General features: G+C 40.1%; 2 protein-coding genes across 2 annotated transcripts in view; both read left to right on the top strand.

Moving 5' to 3' along the window:
* Positions 1-791, top strand: NOP10 (NOP10 ribonucleoprotein). Its single transcript, XM_061182296.1, has 2 exons — positions 1-135; positions 403-791. Exons 1-2 carry the CDS (start codon positions 43-45, stop codon positions 541-543), a joined length of 234 nt encoding a protein of 77 aa, XP_061038279.1. The 5' UTR covers positions 1-42; the 3' UTR covers positions 544-791.
* Positions 792-4,168: 3,377 nt separating this feature from the next.
* Positions 4,169-16,245, top strand: part of SLC12A6 (solute carrier family 12 member 6) — an 88,039-nt gene continuing 75,962 nt past the window's right edge. The window contains exons 1-2 of the mRNA XM_061180557.1: positions 4,169-5,292; positions 5,403-5,689. Of these exons, the coding sequence (XP_061036540.1) occupies positions 5,446-5,689 (244 nt within the window). The 5' untranslated portion in view covers positions 4,169-5,292; positions 5,403-5,445. The remainder of the gene's footprint in view (positions 5,293-5,402; positions 5,690-16,245) is intronic.

Raw genomic sequence — 16,245 nt, 5'->3', positions numbered from 1 at the left:
ATTGACACGTGAGGCCTTCAGTTAAGAGGCGCTGCAGACTGAATGGGAAGCTCACGCTTCCGTTCACGCTCACGTGTGGTCATGTTTCTCCAGTATTACCTCAACGAGCAGGGATACCGGGTCTACACGCTGAAGGTGAGAGGAGGAAACAGGTTGTATATGGGCATGGGGAGAAATGTCGTTGGGAGGAACGGTCGAGACAAGCCAGTCCAGAAGCCAGGCGTGGTAGAAGCAGGAGTGTGTGGCTTCTTGATCTGAGCAGTCGCGTCTCCTGTCTTCATGTTTACCCTTTTCGCGCGGCCTCCTCCCCATCCCAGCCTCCATTTCCCTCACGACGCCAGTGATTGGGTTTTCCCACGACTCCAGTACTGAGATTATGTTCTCTCTTTCCTTCTTGAGCAGAAGCTTGACCCTATGGGACAGCAGACCTGCTCGGCCCACCCTGCTCGGTTCTCCCCAGACGACAAATACTCTCGACACCGAGTCACCATCAAGAAACGCTTCAAGGTGCTCATGACCCAGCAACCGCGCCCCGTCCTCTGAGAATCTCTTGAAATTTCACGTCTCTTCTGCCGCCTGCTAGCCCTCAAGAGACTTTCTGAAACCAAGCTCTTCCATCTGTGAGCCTTGAAGTCTTGCTACGACCCTTGATCCTTGCATCCGGTCTCATCCTTGCCTTTGATCATGCTTGTGGTGAGGCCATCATGGTAGTATCCCCTTTAAAGGGAAGATGTTTGAATCTTCTTGTCATACTCTGAATCACTGCCAGGTTATTAAAATGATTTGAAAGAGCTCTTATTTTGTATGTTGTGGGAAGAAAGGAGTGGTTTAAAAATGAAAACGAGGGAGATGAGAGGGAAGAGTGCCCCAGGGGTACAAAAGACCACTTGGAAGAGAAACTTCGGTGGCTTCTGTAGCAGGAGCAGTGCTGTGCTTAGAGTCTTAGAAGCGTGCTGGGGATGGGGAAGAGAGCTTGAGAAAGACTCCTGTGCAGCTGTCAGCATCCACTGAAAAATACCCGTGTGGTCACTTAAGTAATTTTTTTGTCCCTTGAAATGACATTTGACTGAAAATGGAAGAGTTGCTTGAAAAATAACAGCAGCTATATTGTAGAGAAAAGGCATTGAATTGGAAGCCAGGAGACCAGGACTCTCCCCTCTCTGTATACCTTTGAGAAAGTCAACCTGTTTAGTTCCATTTTTCTCATCATTTCTAATTTCTCTTCTAACTCTAAAATTGATAGGGTTCAGTGGTGGATCTTAATGTACCTACAGTGTTTGTCCAACCATTGTGAATAGGAATGCCTTTATGCATATTTACCGCCCCTCTGGAAATATTCCCAGGCTTTTAGTTCTCTCTTCTTACATACACCTAACTTTATATTCTTTCTGGTAGCTAGCTGGTGTGTGGAACTCTACATGGATTTTAATTTAGAAGATGAGGTATGAGAGATTCAAGCAGGGATTTTTGTTGTTTTTCAAGCTACTCTTGGGGGTTAATTTTTTTTTTTTTTTTTTTTAATCCTGGAAGATTTCTTAGGACTTGAGCTTTTATCATGGGGAAACCATAAATTTTTAATCCAATTACTTCATATTAGAGGGATGATGAGGCAAAATATCGTATACAGGCGTTCAAGAAATGCTAGCTTCTTCCTTTCCTTATCAAGTTAATCAACTCAGTATTTCCCAATCTTCTCATTCATGGCCTTTGACATTGAATTTGAATGTTTGCTTAGTGCCACTGATTTTAAACTTGCTTTGTGAAGTTTGCATTCCAATGATACAATCTTCTTTTTCTACAATATCAAAGATTCTAGACTCCAGAAGCAGATGTAACTTAAATCAGCACAAATTTGATTTATCAAGACTGGCCCTGGAAAGGAGTAAATATGTTTCTCATGGACTCTGATGTCTGACTGTCCCAGCAGAGAAGTTCAGGATAGTTGTTGACTGCTGAGAAAAAAAAATCTCTAGACTTGGGTCATAGTTAATAGAAGACATGATTTTCAATCAGTTACTTAAATTTATGAGAATGGTGAAATGAGATAATTATTTCCTGTCAAGCAATTTTTTATTTCTTAGCCTGTTCACTGAACAAGGTTCTTAGCATAGAATCTGAGGAATTTTAAAGAGTCGTCCTATCCTATTAGGGGTTAATGATCGAAGAAGTGTTAGAAATTCTGCAAATGACTAGGAAAAGTATCTGCTATGGAAGTTTTTTTAAGAACTAAAGTCAGGAGAGTTCCCTGGCGGTCCAGTGGTTAGGACTCTGAGCTTCCACTGTTGCGGGGCTCAGGTTCGATCCCTGGTTGGAGAGCTAAGATCTGGCATGGCCAAAAAAAAAGAAAAGAACCAAAGTCAGTAAACGAATGCTATCATTTTTTTAAAATGTTGACTGTGATTCTGTCTTTATAAGTTACCCCCCCCACCAAAAAAAGGATTAGCATTTTCCATGCTACTTACTGTGTAGACTGTAATGGAAAGGCAAATTGGTGTGAATATACCGAAGATTTTTTTCCTTAAGAGATCTCCTAGGTCTGAGCACATTGTGAGATGTGCTCAGAAATGGGAGAAGAGTCTTAAGAAGTATAGTATAAAGTGAATGAAAATACACTGTGGTATGAAACAAAATTCGATGTTGTAGAAATCCAGGATTTTTTTTTTTAATGAAGGGAAAGTCTGTAAGATTTGAATGTACAGCAGGCATGCCTGAGGAGAAAACTGATCCCTCAGGGAGGTAAATTTCTTCCTTCCTCAAGTAAGAAAGCTGTAAGCCTGAATGAATAATCACAGGCTTTATAAAGAATCAAGCTTTGAGGAGATTTACATTTTAAATAGGAATTTAGTCTCCATTCTGTTACCTGGATCTTTTAAACCGGACATTGGACTTTGTGTGTCATTTGATAAAAGGGAATTTCCTGGCTCACGTCTTAAATACAGTTGTGATCTATTACTAGGGATGATCTTAAACATTTCCACTTGTGCCGAGCAAGGACCCAGGCAAATCCAGGGCCCAGATTGTTGAATTTAAATGTCTGGGTAAATAACAAGGTCCTGTGGTATAGCACAGGGAACTATATTCAATATCCTGTGATAAACCATAATGGAAAAGAATATAAAAAAAAGAATATCTCTATGTGTATAACTGAGTCACTTTGCTGTACAGCAGAGATTGGTACAGCATTGTAAATCAACTGTACTTCAATGAAAAAATAAAATTAATGTCTTGATCAAAGCTTTAGGAAATAATTTTCAAACAAAACATTGATGAGTCAAATTTATTGAACACCTCTATTCATGCATTAAATAAACATTCTAAGAAAAATATTCTGGTGGCAGTAGTAGGGAAAACACTGAATGGAGTCAAGAGAAAGTATCTCAATGGCTTCTCCAGGTCTAAAACTAAAGACGCTTTCTTTAATGAGCTTTCAGTCTGACTAGAAAATGAACACAGCATTTTTTTTCCAGTTTTACTGAGGTAAAATTTACAAAATGGTATATATTTAAGGTGTACAACTGTGATGATTTGATAGATGTATACATTGTAAAAAACACAGAACTTTTTTAAAGGACAAGAAAAAAAAAGTAGCCCAAACTATGTATAAATTTGAGCATACAATGCTTTATAATAGACCACTACGTAAAACTCCAATGAGGGTCATACCTAATATATACCGTATATTGGAGATATATGGTATTGAGAGGTTTGTAATTTTTAAAGAAATTATGAGTGGTATTTTCAGGGACACTCTTAGTAAAGAGAGATGGTTTTTGAGGGTCTGAGGGGCATCGCCTGCTCCCTGAAATACCTCCACCTCCAGAATGAGTTTGTGCAACACAGCAGGACCAAGAGCGAAAAGCGTTTGTTTTCTCGGATGCAGGCAGCTCAGGACCCCACACCCAACTACAATTCCCGTCGTGCTCCGGGCCTCCCACGCTCGGCCCCGCCCCTTGTCCGCCAGCCGCTGCGACCCAGGCGAGCGCATGCGCGGAGCCCTCTCCGCCACCTCACGGGCTGCAGGGACTGGGCGGGGCTTTCGGGCGCTCGTGGGACTGTGCCGCCCTCCGACCGCTCCCCCGGGCTTCTCTTCGGACCGTTAACCTCGAATGAGGAACGAGCGGGGAGGAAAGGGAGGGGCTGCGGCGGCGCCGGCACAGCCCGCCGGGCCCGGGGCCGGGGGTGGCGAGGTCACGTAACTGCTGCTCTTGGCATCTGACCGGGGAGGAGGCTCCCTCCCCGGCAGCCCGAGCCCCCCGTGCGCCCGCCGCGGCTCGGAAACAGTTACCCGCTGGTAAACAACAGCTGCGCGCGCATCAGCATCAGCTGGCGCCGGGATCCCGCACCTGCGACCTCCTCCTACCCTCATCCTCTCCGCTCCCTCCTGCTCAGCCAGGGCCAGCCTGCGAGGCCGTCTCCTCTTCTGTTAGGACCCGAAGGAAGAACAGCGAGGGGCTACCTTGCGCCGGGGCCCTGGTAGGGGAGGAAAGCATCTCCGGCAAAGGGGTGGCTCGTCCTGTCACACGCAGGAGAAACCCAGCAAACCGATCGGGGGCTCGATGGACTAGCAGCTACCTGCCACGACCCTGAACTGCAGTTCGCGGAGTCTCGATCCGCTAGCCGCCGCCTCCCAGATCCCAGGGACCTTTCTGCCAGAAGAGCGGGAGGACCACCCTCGCAGACCTCTCGGAGGCAGGAATCCGCTTTGCCCCTGCAGCCTCCTCTCCTCACCCTTGTCTCCTCATTCTCCTCCATCCATAGTGTGCGATATTTTTCCCGTTATGCATGCTCACCTCTCCCACCAGACCCAAGTGGATTATCGGCCTCAAAAACATCGGGTGGCTCTACACACATCTCCTCCCAGCCAGACCTGTGGGGTATTCACCTGATACACAACAGGTGGTCGGGTGTACACCGTTTCGCAATCTGATCTATACTGTTTATATTCGCCTGATAAGGGTGGGCCTCTGCGCAGTTTGCTCATCTAGCCGTGGGACATTTACAGATGAGGGACTAACTACCTCGGAAGAAACCTTAAGGTCGAGGAGAGAAAGGCTTCGTCACCTGCTTCTCTGAGACCATGGCTGTCTGCCCGCATCCCTGGACCAGGGGAGATAACTAGATAGCTCTTCATTCTGAAGGAACGAAGTTACACGAGATTGGCATCGTTTCTTTTTTTTTTTTTTTTCTTAAATATTTTCCAACTGCTGGTAGTGCACTTTTTAGGACAGGCGGCTTGAATTCTGAGTAGAAGGATACTTATATATAGTGGCTTTTTGTGTGGCGTAAATCAAGGTAATTGAGAGGGTTTTTTAAAGTTATCTTTTCTATTTTTGCAACCAAAATTGCTAGCATAGGAGGAAGGGTTTTGCAGGGTTTTTTCTTTTTTCTTTGTCCTTATAAAGGAAAAGAAAAAAAAAAATTCATCCTTCAGAAAACACCACCAAGATGGCTTCAGTTCGGTTCATGGTGACACCAACAAAGATCGATGACATTCCAGGTTTGTCAGACACCAGCCCGGACCTCAGTTCTCGATCCAGTTCCCGGGTAAGATTTAGCTCCCGGGAAAGTGTACCTGAAACAAGCCGTAGTGAGCCTATAAGTGAGATGTCTGGAGCCACCAGTTCACTGGCGACTGTTGCACTGGATCCAGCTAGTGATCGGACTTCTAACCCCCAGGATGTTACTGAGGGTAAGTAGAAACACAGACAACAAAATATTTCCATTACTGGCTTATATGTCCAGGATGACAATATACTGAGAGATCATTTTTCCATTATAGAATAATCATCAGGAACCAAGATACCTCTTTTTGAGATGCTTAGGAACCCTTTGGAATAATGGTTAGCATAGTGGATCTCTGCAATAGTAATTTGGCATGTGTGAAGGCATATATGACAAGAAGGAAAGTAGATGTATGTTTTGACTTCCTCATTTTTGTCTTCTTAGAATTGAAATGGGTATTTTGGTTAAGGATGAATATCAAAGAATTTAACAGTTTTCCAGCATGGAGAATCCTAAATTGTAAAATTTAGTGGAGAGTTGGCTTTGGGGCTCCAACTATTACAGTTTGCTTTTAAGGCCAGTTATGAGGAGTAGTTATTGATTATATCTTAGTTACTGGCTTTCCTGCAAAGACTTCAGACGCTGTATCACAAAATAATTCTTTTTAAAAAATTATATTTTACAGAGACAGTGGTTCGAGTAGCTCAGCTCACTCAGGGTGAGGCTGGGTAGATCTGAGGGGGCTATCCTGTCGAATGGAGATTTCTGATTCCCACATAATTTCTTCACTTTGAAGTTTAGATGGAATGTACTGAGTGCTGAGACTTTGTAGTCAGGAAGTAGCACACAAGCCACTTCTGACTTATATTGACCACTGCAGATGTTCAGCTTCCTAAACCAATTTGTGTCAATGGGCTTGGAGGTTTTCATTGGGTTTAGTGAGAAAGAGGTGACGAGATATAACAGAGAGGTCATAAACATTTTTTGGACTCTGAAGTAGAAAAGTTTGAGAAGTGCCGTACTGCTTTATATATTTAGTTTTATGCTATGTTCTAACTAACGTAGATCTGTCAGGTAATGAAAACTTCTCTTAAGAATCTTCAAGGTTCTTACAATGATATTCTACCCACATTTGAAAACCGTAGCTTCAGCCACTGAATTGCCATTTTCCGGTGCCAGGAAATATTGTTCCTCCTAACCTAAAGGGTGCAGGAAACCAGAATGATTTTAGTTTCTTATTTCTGTTTGTGTTTTTTAACGTCTGGAGACAAGGTAGATTTGGTAAAGTTCATAGTCCTAGAATTCACTTATCCTTGACTAATCTTTTTTTTTTTTTTTTTTATGAAGACATTACAGGTCGATTCCTGGACTTTTAACAATTTTCAAATTCTTGACAGACTTTACACTGTGTACCATGGTGTTAAAATTACATTATGGAATAAAAAATAATTCATCATTTTCTCTTCTTACAAATTAATTCTAAATTGTAGTTTTAGTTTTTACCCATCATACTGTATTTAGGTTGTAAAAATACCAGATAAGACTGTAAGTGTTAATTTTTTTAATGTTGTAATTGTCATTAGGTAATTTATAGTTAAATGTTGTTGGGTTTGTGACATATATTATGGAATTGTATTTTTATTCTGTTTTTAAAAGTGGACTTATTTCAGTAATGTGTTAGTTAGCCTTGCAGAAAAGGGATCCTTGTCCAGGCTTCTGTCCTTATCTATAAGCATTCTTTAAGGTCTAGAGTGGTATTGCTTTACACCATAAGGTAAAACTGCGGACGTGTCTAAGTAAAATCTATATCGTTTAGCTGGTTACAGAAGTTAAAGCTTGGTTCTCTACCTAACATCTTCCTTAATGTTTAAATAGTCTCTGGTACTAGATGAAAGGGAAATTAACAGTCCAGCCATTAGATCGCACTTTTCCCAAGAGTATTCTTGGGAATCGAGTTTCCTACTTTCCCAATGACCTATTTTTCTCTTACTGTCTTTTAAAAAAATTCTTATGATGATCATCCTGTGATATATTTTCCACACCATCAGAGGGAACTGGTTAGAAATGTAATTATTTCACCTTTGGCCTTGTAATATGCAGATACCCTTATTGGACTTAGATGTCAATCTTCAAAGGATGCTGTTGTCAAGAAAATCAAAGACATGTATTAATCTACATTTGTCTCTGGGTTGGATTTAGTATAGGAAAACAACTACTTCCTCTTCTACAGTGGACTCTATCCTTAAGTTCATAATGTATTTCAGAATTGTGTTTGCTATTTTACCATTTAGAATTTTATGATTTTTTTTTTTTTGGTGGGGGGACCCTTTTTACATCCTTCACTGGTTGCGACATTGGTATCGTTCTCTCTCCTTTCCCCACAATTCCCATGCCTCCCACATTTCTTCCCACCTTAAGCTTCTTATCGTGTCATATACCTTTTATTCACATTACATTGCACAGCCAAGGTGGGGTGACACACCAAATTTTGAATATTTATTTCTATCTGTGTTTTAATTTTTTTCTACTGTTGGCCTTTTGAGTAGTAATTATCTTTCTGCTATCAAAGTGTTTATAGTTCTCTTTCATTTTGTCAAGGTTCCATTAGAACTTATGGGACTGTCAAGTTGGTAAATAAAATCAGCAATCTTAGCACTGTACTTGCTTATGCATGAAGAATGCCTTAAAGGTACAGAAGGAACTGCTGAGAGAGGATACCTCTGGACAGTTATGAAAATAGGGTGGAGAGTGGGAATTTTCCTTTAAACAATTCAGTAGGGCATGTACAATTTTTTATATTGAGAGTGTATCACTTTTGTAATTAAAAAAAATTTTAAGAGCCATAGCATGTTAGTTAGGGAACCTCATATGATCAAGAATCAAATTCTGGTCAAAGCCTATTTTAAATTTTATTTATTTATTTATTTATTATTTATGGCTGTGTTGGGTCTTCGTTTCTGTGCGAGGGCTTTCTCTAGTTGCGGCAAGGGGGGGCCACTCTTCATCGCGGTGCGCAGGCCTCTCACTGTCGCGGCCTCTCTTGCTGCGGAGCACAGGCTCCAGACGCGCAGGTTCAGCAGTTGTGGCTCACGGGTCCAGTTGCTCCGCGGCATGTGGGATCTTCCCAGACCAGGGCTCGAACCTGTGTCCCCCGCATTGGCAGGCAGACTCCCAACCACTGCGCCACCAGGGAAGCCCCCCTATTTTAATAAATGAGAAAACTAAGGCTTACAGAGATAGTTATTTGTAGATCATGAGTGGCAGAGCCAAGACTGAAATGCAGGCCTCCTGACTTCTGTCCAGGACTTTCCATTACATCATTTTGCCTCTGCCATGATGAACATTGTTTACATTTGCCTCATAACCATTTGGTTAACTTAAATGATTGTTAAAATAATAATACCAAAATAGAGAAGAGAACATATTTTTATATGTCTTACACATTTTCTAATAACATTTCAACCTTTTACAATTCAACAAATGCTCCCTGAGGCCCTGATATGTGTGAGGCACTCCAGTAGGAATTATGGGAAATGCTCAGGTAAAATATAGGTTCTGCCTTTGGAGAGCTCATGGAAATAGTGGTGAAAATGACAAGAACACTTGCACCAACATTTACTGAGCAATTATTATGGGCCAGGCTCTGTTCTGGGTGCTAAGGATGCAGGACTGAGAAAAAGAATCCAGTTACTGTTCTAAGGAAAGTTATGATCTAATAGAGAAAGCAAACAAATTTTCATATAAATTATAATGCTGTATGATAAATGCAGGAATAGAAGTATACATCAAAATACAAAAAAAAGAAATACAGCAAATTTTAGAATAATACAGTAGAAAAATATAGTTAAGGAAAATGATGAACTGAGGTATAAAATGGAGACACCAAGAGACTGGAGGACTTGACGAGGTAAAAGTGATAGTGAATGATGTAGAGAGATTGAAGACTGTGATCAGACAGACGAATGTTGGGGTTAATGGATTCAGAGGTGGGGCAGTTCCAGTGTTAACATGATCGAGTGTGCAGCCTTGGGAGTGGGTTTCTGAAGTGGAGTAAAAATAAAAGCCAGTTGAGTCAGGACCTCTAAGTGTACCAACTTTGAGGCTGGCTGTCACCAAGTTTTTATTGAGGGATGTTAGCTGGTAGAGATGCAAAAATAATTTAAATAAGCCCCTCTTTCATGGAGCCACCTCTGAAACCTTTTCTCATTCAACCCGACACCCAGATAGAATAGACCAGTTCTTTAAGTCCCTATATCTCTTATACAGACTACTACTAGAGCACCTATTTCACTTAATTTTGTTTTTTTATTTGTTTGTTTACATATTATCTTTCTCGGTTAGGCTGTAGGTTCTTGAGGACAGGGACCTTAAGAGCATAATGCTGTTGACTGAAAAAAATGCACAACCTAAAAGTTGAGAATTATGTTTTACTTGACAGACTTACTGAGGACTTAAACCCTCAGTAAGACAACCTCTCATACAGCTCTGAGGGACTGTTGTGAAGATGTAAGGGAGGAGCCAGAATATATAGGAGTTTTTGCAAAAAAACCAAGTAGTCGAAACATCAAAAGATTACTGCTAATTAAAGAAAACCAGACATCTCAAGTTATTGAATTTAGCGCTGTTCTGTGTATGAGAAGATGCAAGACTCTGGGCTTATTGAAATTATTCCTTTGAGATGCGCCTTAGCTATCTAGGGCCAGTATCCTGTTTTTCTCCATCTTGAATCCCCTCAGGGTGCACCATTGGGGGTGGCTGCAGTGACTGATGGCTTGATGGCCTCAACATCCTTTGTTCACTGATATGGCAGGCAACATTCTTTGTCCACAGTATTTAAAAGCTCTTCAGCCAGAGTTGGAGACCATAGCTCAGAAGGGAAGAGGAATTAATCTTACATGCATGGGAAGAACTTTCCTACCTGAGGTGGGCTTCGAAGGGTAAGCAGACGTTCACCAAGTGGACAAGGCCCGGCAGGCTTTTCCTTAAATGCCAGTAGGTCTTACAGAGTATTTATCTGCACTTGGTGCCATTATATTACACATGGACGTTTAGCCCACTCTGCTGGTCTACCAATTCTGTGTGTTGTTCGTAGGTCACATCAATCTCTCATGCTAGGGTTAAATAACGTTTGACTAAGAATCAGAATAATGTTGCAAAGCTATCTTTTTATTTTTCATAAGAGCATGTTTCAAAGTACCAAGCAATCTTTTTATACTTTTGGAAAAAAATTCTAGTTTTTTGCCCCAAACAAAAATAAGTGAATTACCTTGTATTGCCAATTGCAGGTGACTATTACCTTTCTTTTAAATATACCTTTCATATTATATGGTTATTGAATACTACCATTTCACTTTGACACACTAACAGAGAGCTGTAACTAACATTGTGTAACATAGTAAAATGTATAGTTTTGTAAAAACACATGGATTTGGCACCTTCTTAGCTTTCCTGATAGCATCCTCTGATAGGTTTTTTTTTTCAAGCTCGATTCCTTCCCCCACTTTTTTTAAAATTTATTTATTTATTTATTTATTTTTATTTTTATTTTTGGCTGTGTTGGGTCTTCGTTTCTATGTGAGGGCTTTCTCTAGTTGCGGCAAGCAGGGGCCACTCTTCATCGCGGTGCGCGGGCCTCTCACTATCGCGGCCTCTCTTGTTGCGGAGCACAGGCTCCAGATGCGCAGGCTCAGTAGTTGTGGCTCACGGGCCCAGTTGCTCCGCGGCATGTGGGATCTTCCCAGACCAGGGCTCGAACCCGTGTCCCCTGCATTGGCAGGCAGATCCCCCACTTTTTTTTAAAGACAAGTAGCACTTGTGTGAAACGTTTTGGTTACAGACCACATCTGTTTTTCCCCCTCTCCTCCATACTGCAAAGCCAATGATTAAACTTTATAATATACTGCTTTACACCACAAGTAGTAATCAGCTAAATCCAGAATGTGGGAAATTTTATTGAATAACTAGAATTTTCAACAAATAAATGGCATGGAGTGGAGGAGGAGAGAGCAAAGGGGGGGGGGGAGCTGTTACAGATAAAAAGCTGTCAACCAAATGCAATGTGTGGACTTTCTTTGGATCCAGATGTGAACAAAACAACTGTAAAAAGCCACTTTTGAGAAAATCAGGGAAATTTGACCACGTACTTGGTGTTAAAAAATATTAAGGAATTATTGTGAATTTTCTTAGGTATATTTATGACATTGTGGTAATATAAAGCCCTTATCTGTAGAGATACATATTGACATATTTGCAGGTGAAACGAGGTGTACTCCACCCTCCCTCCCCCCACGCCACAAAACAGTTGAGAAGAGATAGATAAGATTGGCAAACATTTATAATTTGTTGAATTGGATTAATGAGGATTCGTTTTAGTGTTTTTTCTGATTTTGTGTATATTTGAAAATACCTGTCATACAAGCTTTTGAAAGGTTGGACTGCAATCCAGAAAGCTACTTTATTTATTTATTTATTTTTGGCTGCATTGGGTCTTTGTTGCTGCACGCTGGCTTTCACTAGTTGCGGCGAGCAGGGGCTACTTTTCGTTGCAGGCTTCTCATTGCGGTGGCTTCTCTTGTTGCAGAGCACGGGCTCTAGGCGCGTGGGCTTCAGTAGTTGTGGCATGTGGGCTCAGTAGTTGTGGCTCGTGGGCTCTAGAGCACACGCTCAGTAGTTGTGGCGCACAGGCTTAGTTGCTCTGCGGCATGTGGGATCTTCCCGGACCGGGGCTCGAACCTGTGTTCCCTGCATTGGCAGGCAGATGCTTAACCACTGTGCCACCAGGGAAGCCCCAGAAAGCTACTTTAATAGAAAGGACTTTCTTTTATAGAGTCTGTCCTAGAATACTCTAGATATTTGATTAAGTATTAGTGATTGGAAGAGTGATTGCTTCAACTTCTTGTCTTTTATCTTGGGTGGTCTCTTCTATATCCTCACTAATTCTTTCCATGAGAGGCCTCATTCTTTTCCTGTCAGAGGCATGTTTCTTGATTCCAGATTCTCATAAACTTTGCTTTGATATTACCTGTACTGGAATGGAAAAGAAGGAAGAGGACACTCCTGGGTACCTAAGAATCTTATAAAAGTCATGCTTTTCTAATGTTAAGGCTCTTAGAATAAGGGGAATGTTTCTAATGCTGACGTTTAAGGCAATTTGTACTGACCTAGAAGGATGATATTTTGCTGTAAACTTTTGAATCGTGGTGCTCTTTTTGCCTCCTCTGCGTAATAAATACTTCTGGACTAGCCAGACCTAAACTGGCACCCCTTGCAAGCTTCACTGGGGAAGGGCAAACTGGATTTCAGTCCCCCCAACCCCCTTGCCCTTTGGGCCTGATGTAATCTGCACAGCTGCACCTCGTGGGCTTGTTGACTCAATAGTGCAGATTTTATGTGTTTAAGTTCTTGGGGATGTGTTTCTTAGCAGTAGGTATGAAAATTTGGAGAGCTGTATTGTAGGAATTATGAAAGTATTTTATTTTGTGATTGTGTAAAACAATGTATTATTTTAATGAAATTTTATAAGTAAATGGAAAACCAAGAAGATATTCCCCATTAAAACCCTGTTATTAATGCTTTGGTGTACTTTGTAGAATCCCTGCAATTATGTATAAAGATATGAGCACAAGACTGCGGAACATACAATACCACACACACACACAGCACCTTGCTTTAACTGCAGAAGTTTAATAGTTGATTAATAGGAAATATTATTACCATATTTGCTCAGTTCTAAGGTGTACATTTGTCATATTTTTAACATTTCTGATATTCAAGTGCATTTTACTTTTGAAGAATTTTAAGCTACTGTTAAATCACGGGTGGAATTCACAGTTAACAAGATTTCAGAATCAAACCAATATTGTACAATTAATAAGTCAATCTGAGAGGCTATGCAAGACTTGAAAATTTGAAATTACTGCTGGATGTTTTAACTGAAAAAATGTAAGGGCTAAAGCGTTTTCTTTTTCTCCCTTAAAATTTAAGTTTTTGTACTTGGAAAGTACAGAAATAGAAAACAAAAGCTGTATTAAGTTGTTAGGAAATGGCAGGTATACTTAGGTCTTAATCCTAACTTTAGTTTTTGTTTTTTGTTTTTAAAATTTCCTATTATTTTAACTGAGAGCTGGGTTTCAGTCTTCTGCTTTGTATTTCTGCTTACTCCATTGCTAAGCCTTATTACATTTCATATGGCCTTGAGAAATCCGTGCAAGATATTCAGTTGATAGCATTCATCTGTTTACAGTTGGAACCATTTGGTAGATAGCTTTAATTTTTGGCAAAGTGACACCTGAATTTCTTCCATTTTACCAGACAAGGCTGTTTTTCCTTTTGGGGTAAGGGTATTCATTTTTCATATTGCTAATTTAAAAAAAGAAAAACACTAATAAGTTTAAAACTCTTGTATACACATGTACATTTTCACTTCGAGGAGCTATGATAATTGAATCCAACTGAAATTTATCTTTATTTTGAGAGCATTTGCTTTTAATATTTAAGCTCATTTTTTTATATCCAGAAATAATACTTATTTTCACAACAGTTAATTTACATCCCAAGGTGCATGTAAAAAATTCTGCTTTTGATTTATTTTTTTCTAATTTAGCAGTGTTCTAATTTCCAAATAAAATTTTAGGAATTAATAGGAAATAGAAAACAGGCTTTCCTATTAGATGAGGTTAATTCTTTCCTTTGCTGAAAAATCATCAGTTCTGATACTTTTTCATTTTAAAAAAAAGTCATTTTCTTCTGAGCTAGGGTGGATTTCTTCTCCAGGAAAAAGCTGAAGCTGATAAGGTTAAGTAACCTGCCCAGGGTCATACAAGTAATAAATTGAAGAATAGTGATTTGAACCCAGTGTTTGTGATTCTAACACCAGTATTATTGTCATTACACTTTCTCTGCTAATGGTGGTTGGCTCTGTTGAAACATTTATTCAGCTGCAAATGTATAATAGAGCAAGCATAAGGAAATGCAGCCTTTATGTTCTGGGTACATTTTTGCAATTATTTTGCCTGGGATTGGGAGCATGAAAGGAAATGGTTTTTTTTAAAAAGTAGTAAAATGACATGTTTCCAGAATAACTTAAGGTTCTGTGTTCCTAACAAGAAATCTGGCCTAAAAATGTGTATTTTACTGTCTTTTACACAAATGATCTCAGATAACTAGGGCAGTATAATAGTGCTGAATTACATGAACAGTTACTGATTTAGTTACATTAGTCCATCTAAAGTTAATGAATATTCATATTTTGACCCATGTCTCAGTAGATCTATTTTAAAATGGAGTTTTATTTCAGGGGAGGAAGGAAGCAATAACTTATAAGTTCTCTGAGGTGAAAATTAAAAAGGAAATTTTGTTTCAAATTATGTTTTCATTTTCCTTTCTTTACATTTTTAGAAATATGTCCTAAGTTTTGACAGTATGGTGCTTAACATCAGTTTTATTTTCTATACACTATTGGTAGCCTTGACTAGAAGCCCATATAGCGTATTTCATAATAAAAGAATGAAATGTCATACATCAGAAATGCGATTCTGAGTTACTGAGTAGTCCGTGTTAGTAGCTGCCAGTGCTACCTCTGGTTGGTGATTCTTGGGTCCTATCATACCTAGAGTATAATGACATTGAGATGAGCAGTCTTATATAGGGAATTGAAATATTGTGAAAAAGATAACAGTAGAAGCTGAGGGCTCTGAGTACTCAGAGGCTTTTGATAATGCCTTCTTTAGTATTTGGATCAGTAGCCAAAATGGAAGGCGTAGCTAGCAAATTAGCTAGCCATCAACTATCCTACTACATTCTTTCCTCTAGTGAAGACTCACAACTTTAGGTCCCTGCAGAAGTAACTGGGCAAGGTAGTGCTGTGTGCTCTCAAGATTCTTTCTATGCTTATACTGTATTACAGTATATTGTTTTATATTGCCTTTTATTATGTAGTTAATTGGATAACAAGACTGCGAACTCCTTGAGGGCAGGAGCAGTGTCTTGTTCTCCATTGCATTCCTGTTTCCTGGCACATAGTGAACACTCAAGTATATATTGAATAAATGCATGATTCCTTCAGCCTCAGTAAAGCATAGATTTTTCTGATGTTTTGATTTGGAGAACTCTTTGTCATCCTTACCCTATAATATTACGAATCCATCAGAAAATAATGTCTTTTATGTATTTACTATCTTTCAGTCGTTAGTCCCAAAATACATTATTCATCATTCATGCCATTTTATAAAAATCTATTCATAGACAATTTTATGTAATTTTGAGATTTAGAAGTTTTAAGTCCTTACTATCCATGATAGTTGGTCCTCATCAAAGTAATTGATTCATTTAATTCTTTTTATAATTATCTACATAGTAAGGCAAAGTTTAGTTTGTGATCATTTTATATATATATTTTTTTTTTTTTTTTTTTTTGTGTGTGTGTGAGGGCTTTCTCTAGTTGTGGCAAGTGGGGGCCACTCTTCATCACGGTGCGCGGGCCTCTCAGTATCGCGGCCTCTCTTGTTGCGGAGCATAGGCTCCAGACGCGCAGGCTCAGTAGTTGTGGCTCACGGGCCTAGCCGCTCCGCGGCATGTGGGATCCTCCCAGACCAGGGATCGAACCCGTGTCCCCCGCATTGGCAGGCAGATTCCCAACCACTGCGCCACCAGGGAAGCCCCATTTTATATTTTAAATTAGTATTTACTGTCCCAGTATCTGAAGGAGAAAAAGGTTTTGCTGAGTATGGTAAATAGGAAATTTGT

This window comes from Eubalaena glacialis, chromosome 2 (genome assembly GCF_028564815.1).
Source record: "Eubalaena glacialis isolate mEubGla1 chromosome 2, mEubGla1.1.hap2.+ XY, whole genome shotgun sequence".
Taxonomy (NCBI): domain Eukaryota; kingdom Metazoa; phylum Chordata; class Mammalia; order Artiodactyla; family Balaenidae; genus Eubalaena; species Eubalaena glacialis.
This window is presented reverse-complemented; position numbering and strand designations above follow the sequence as displayed.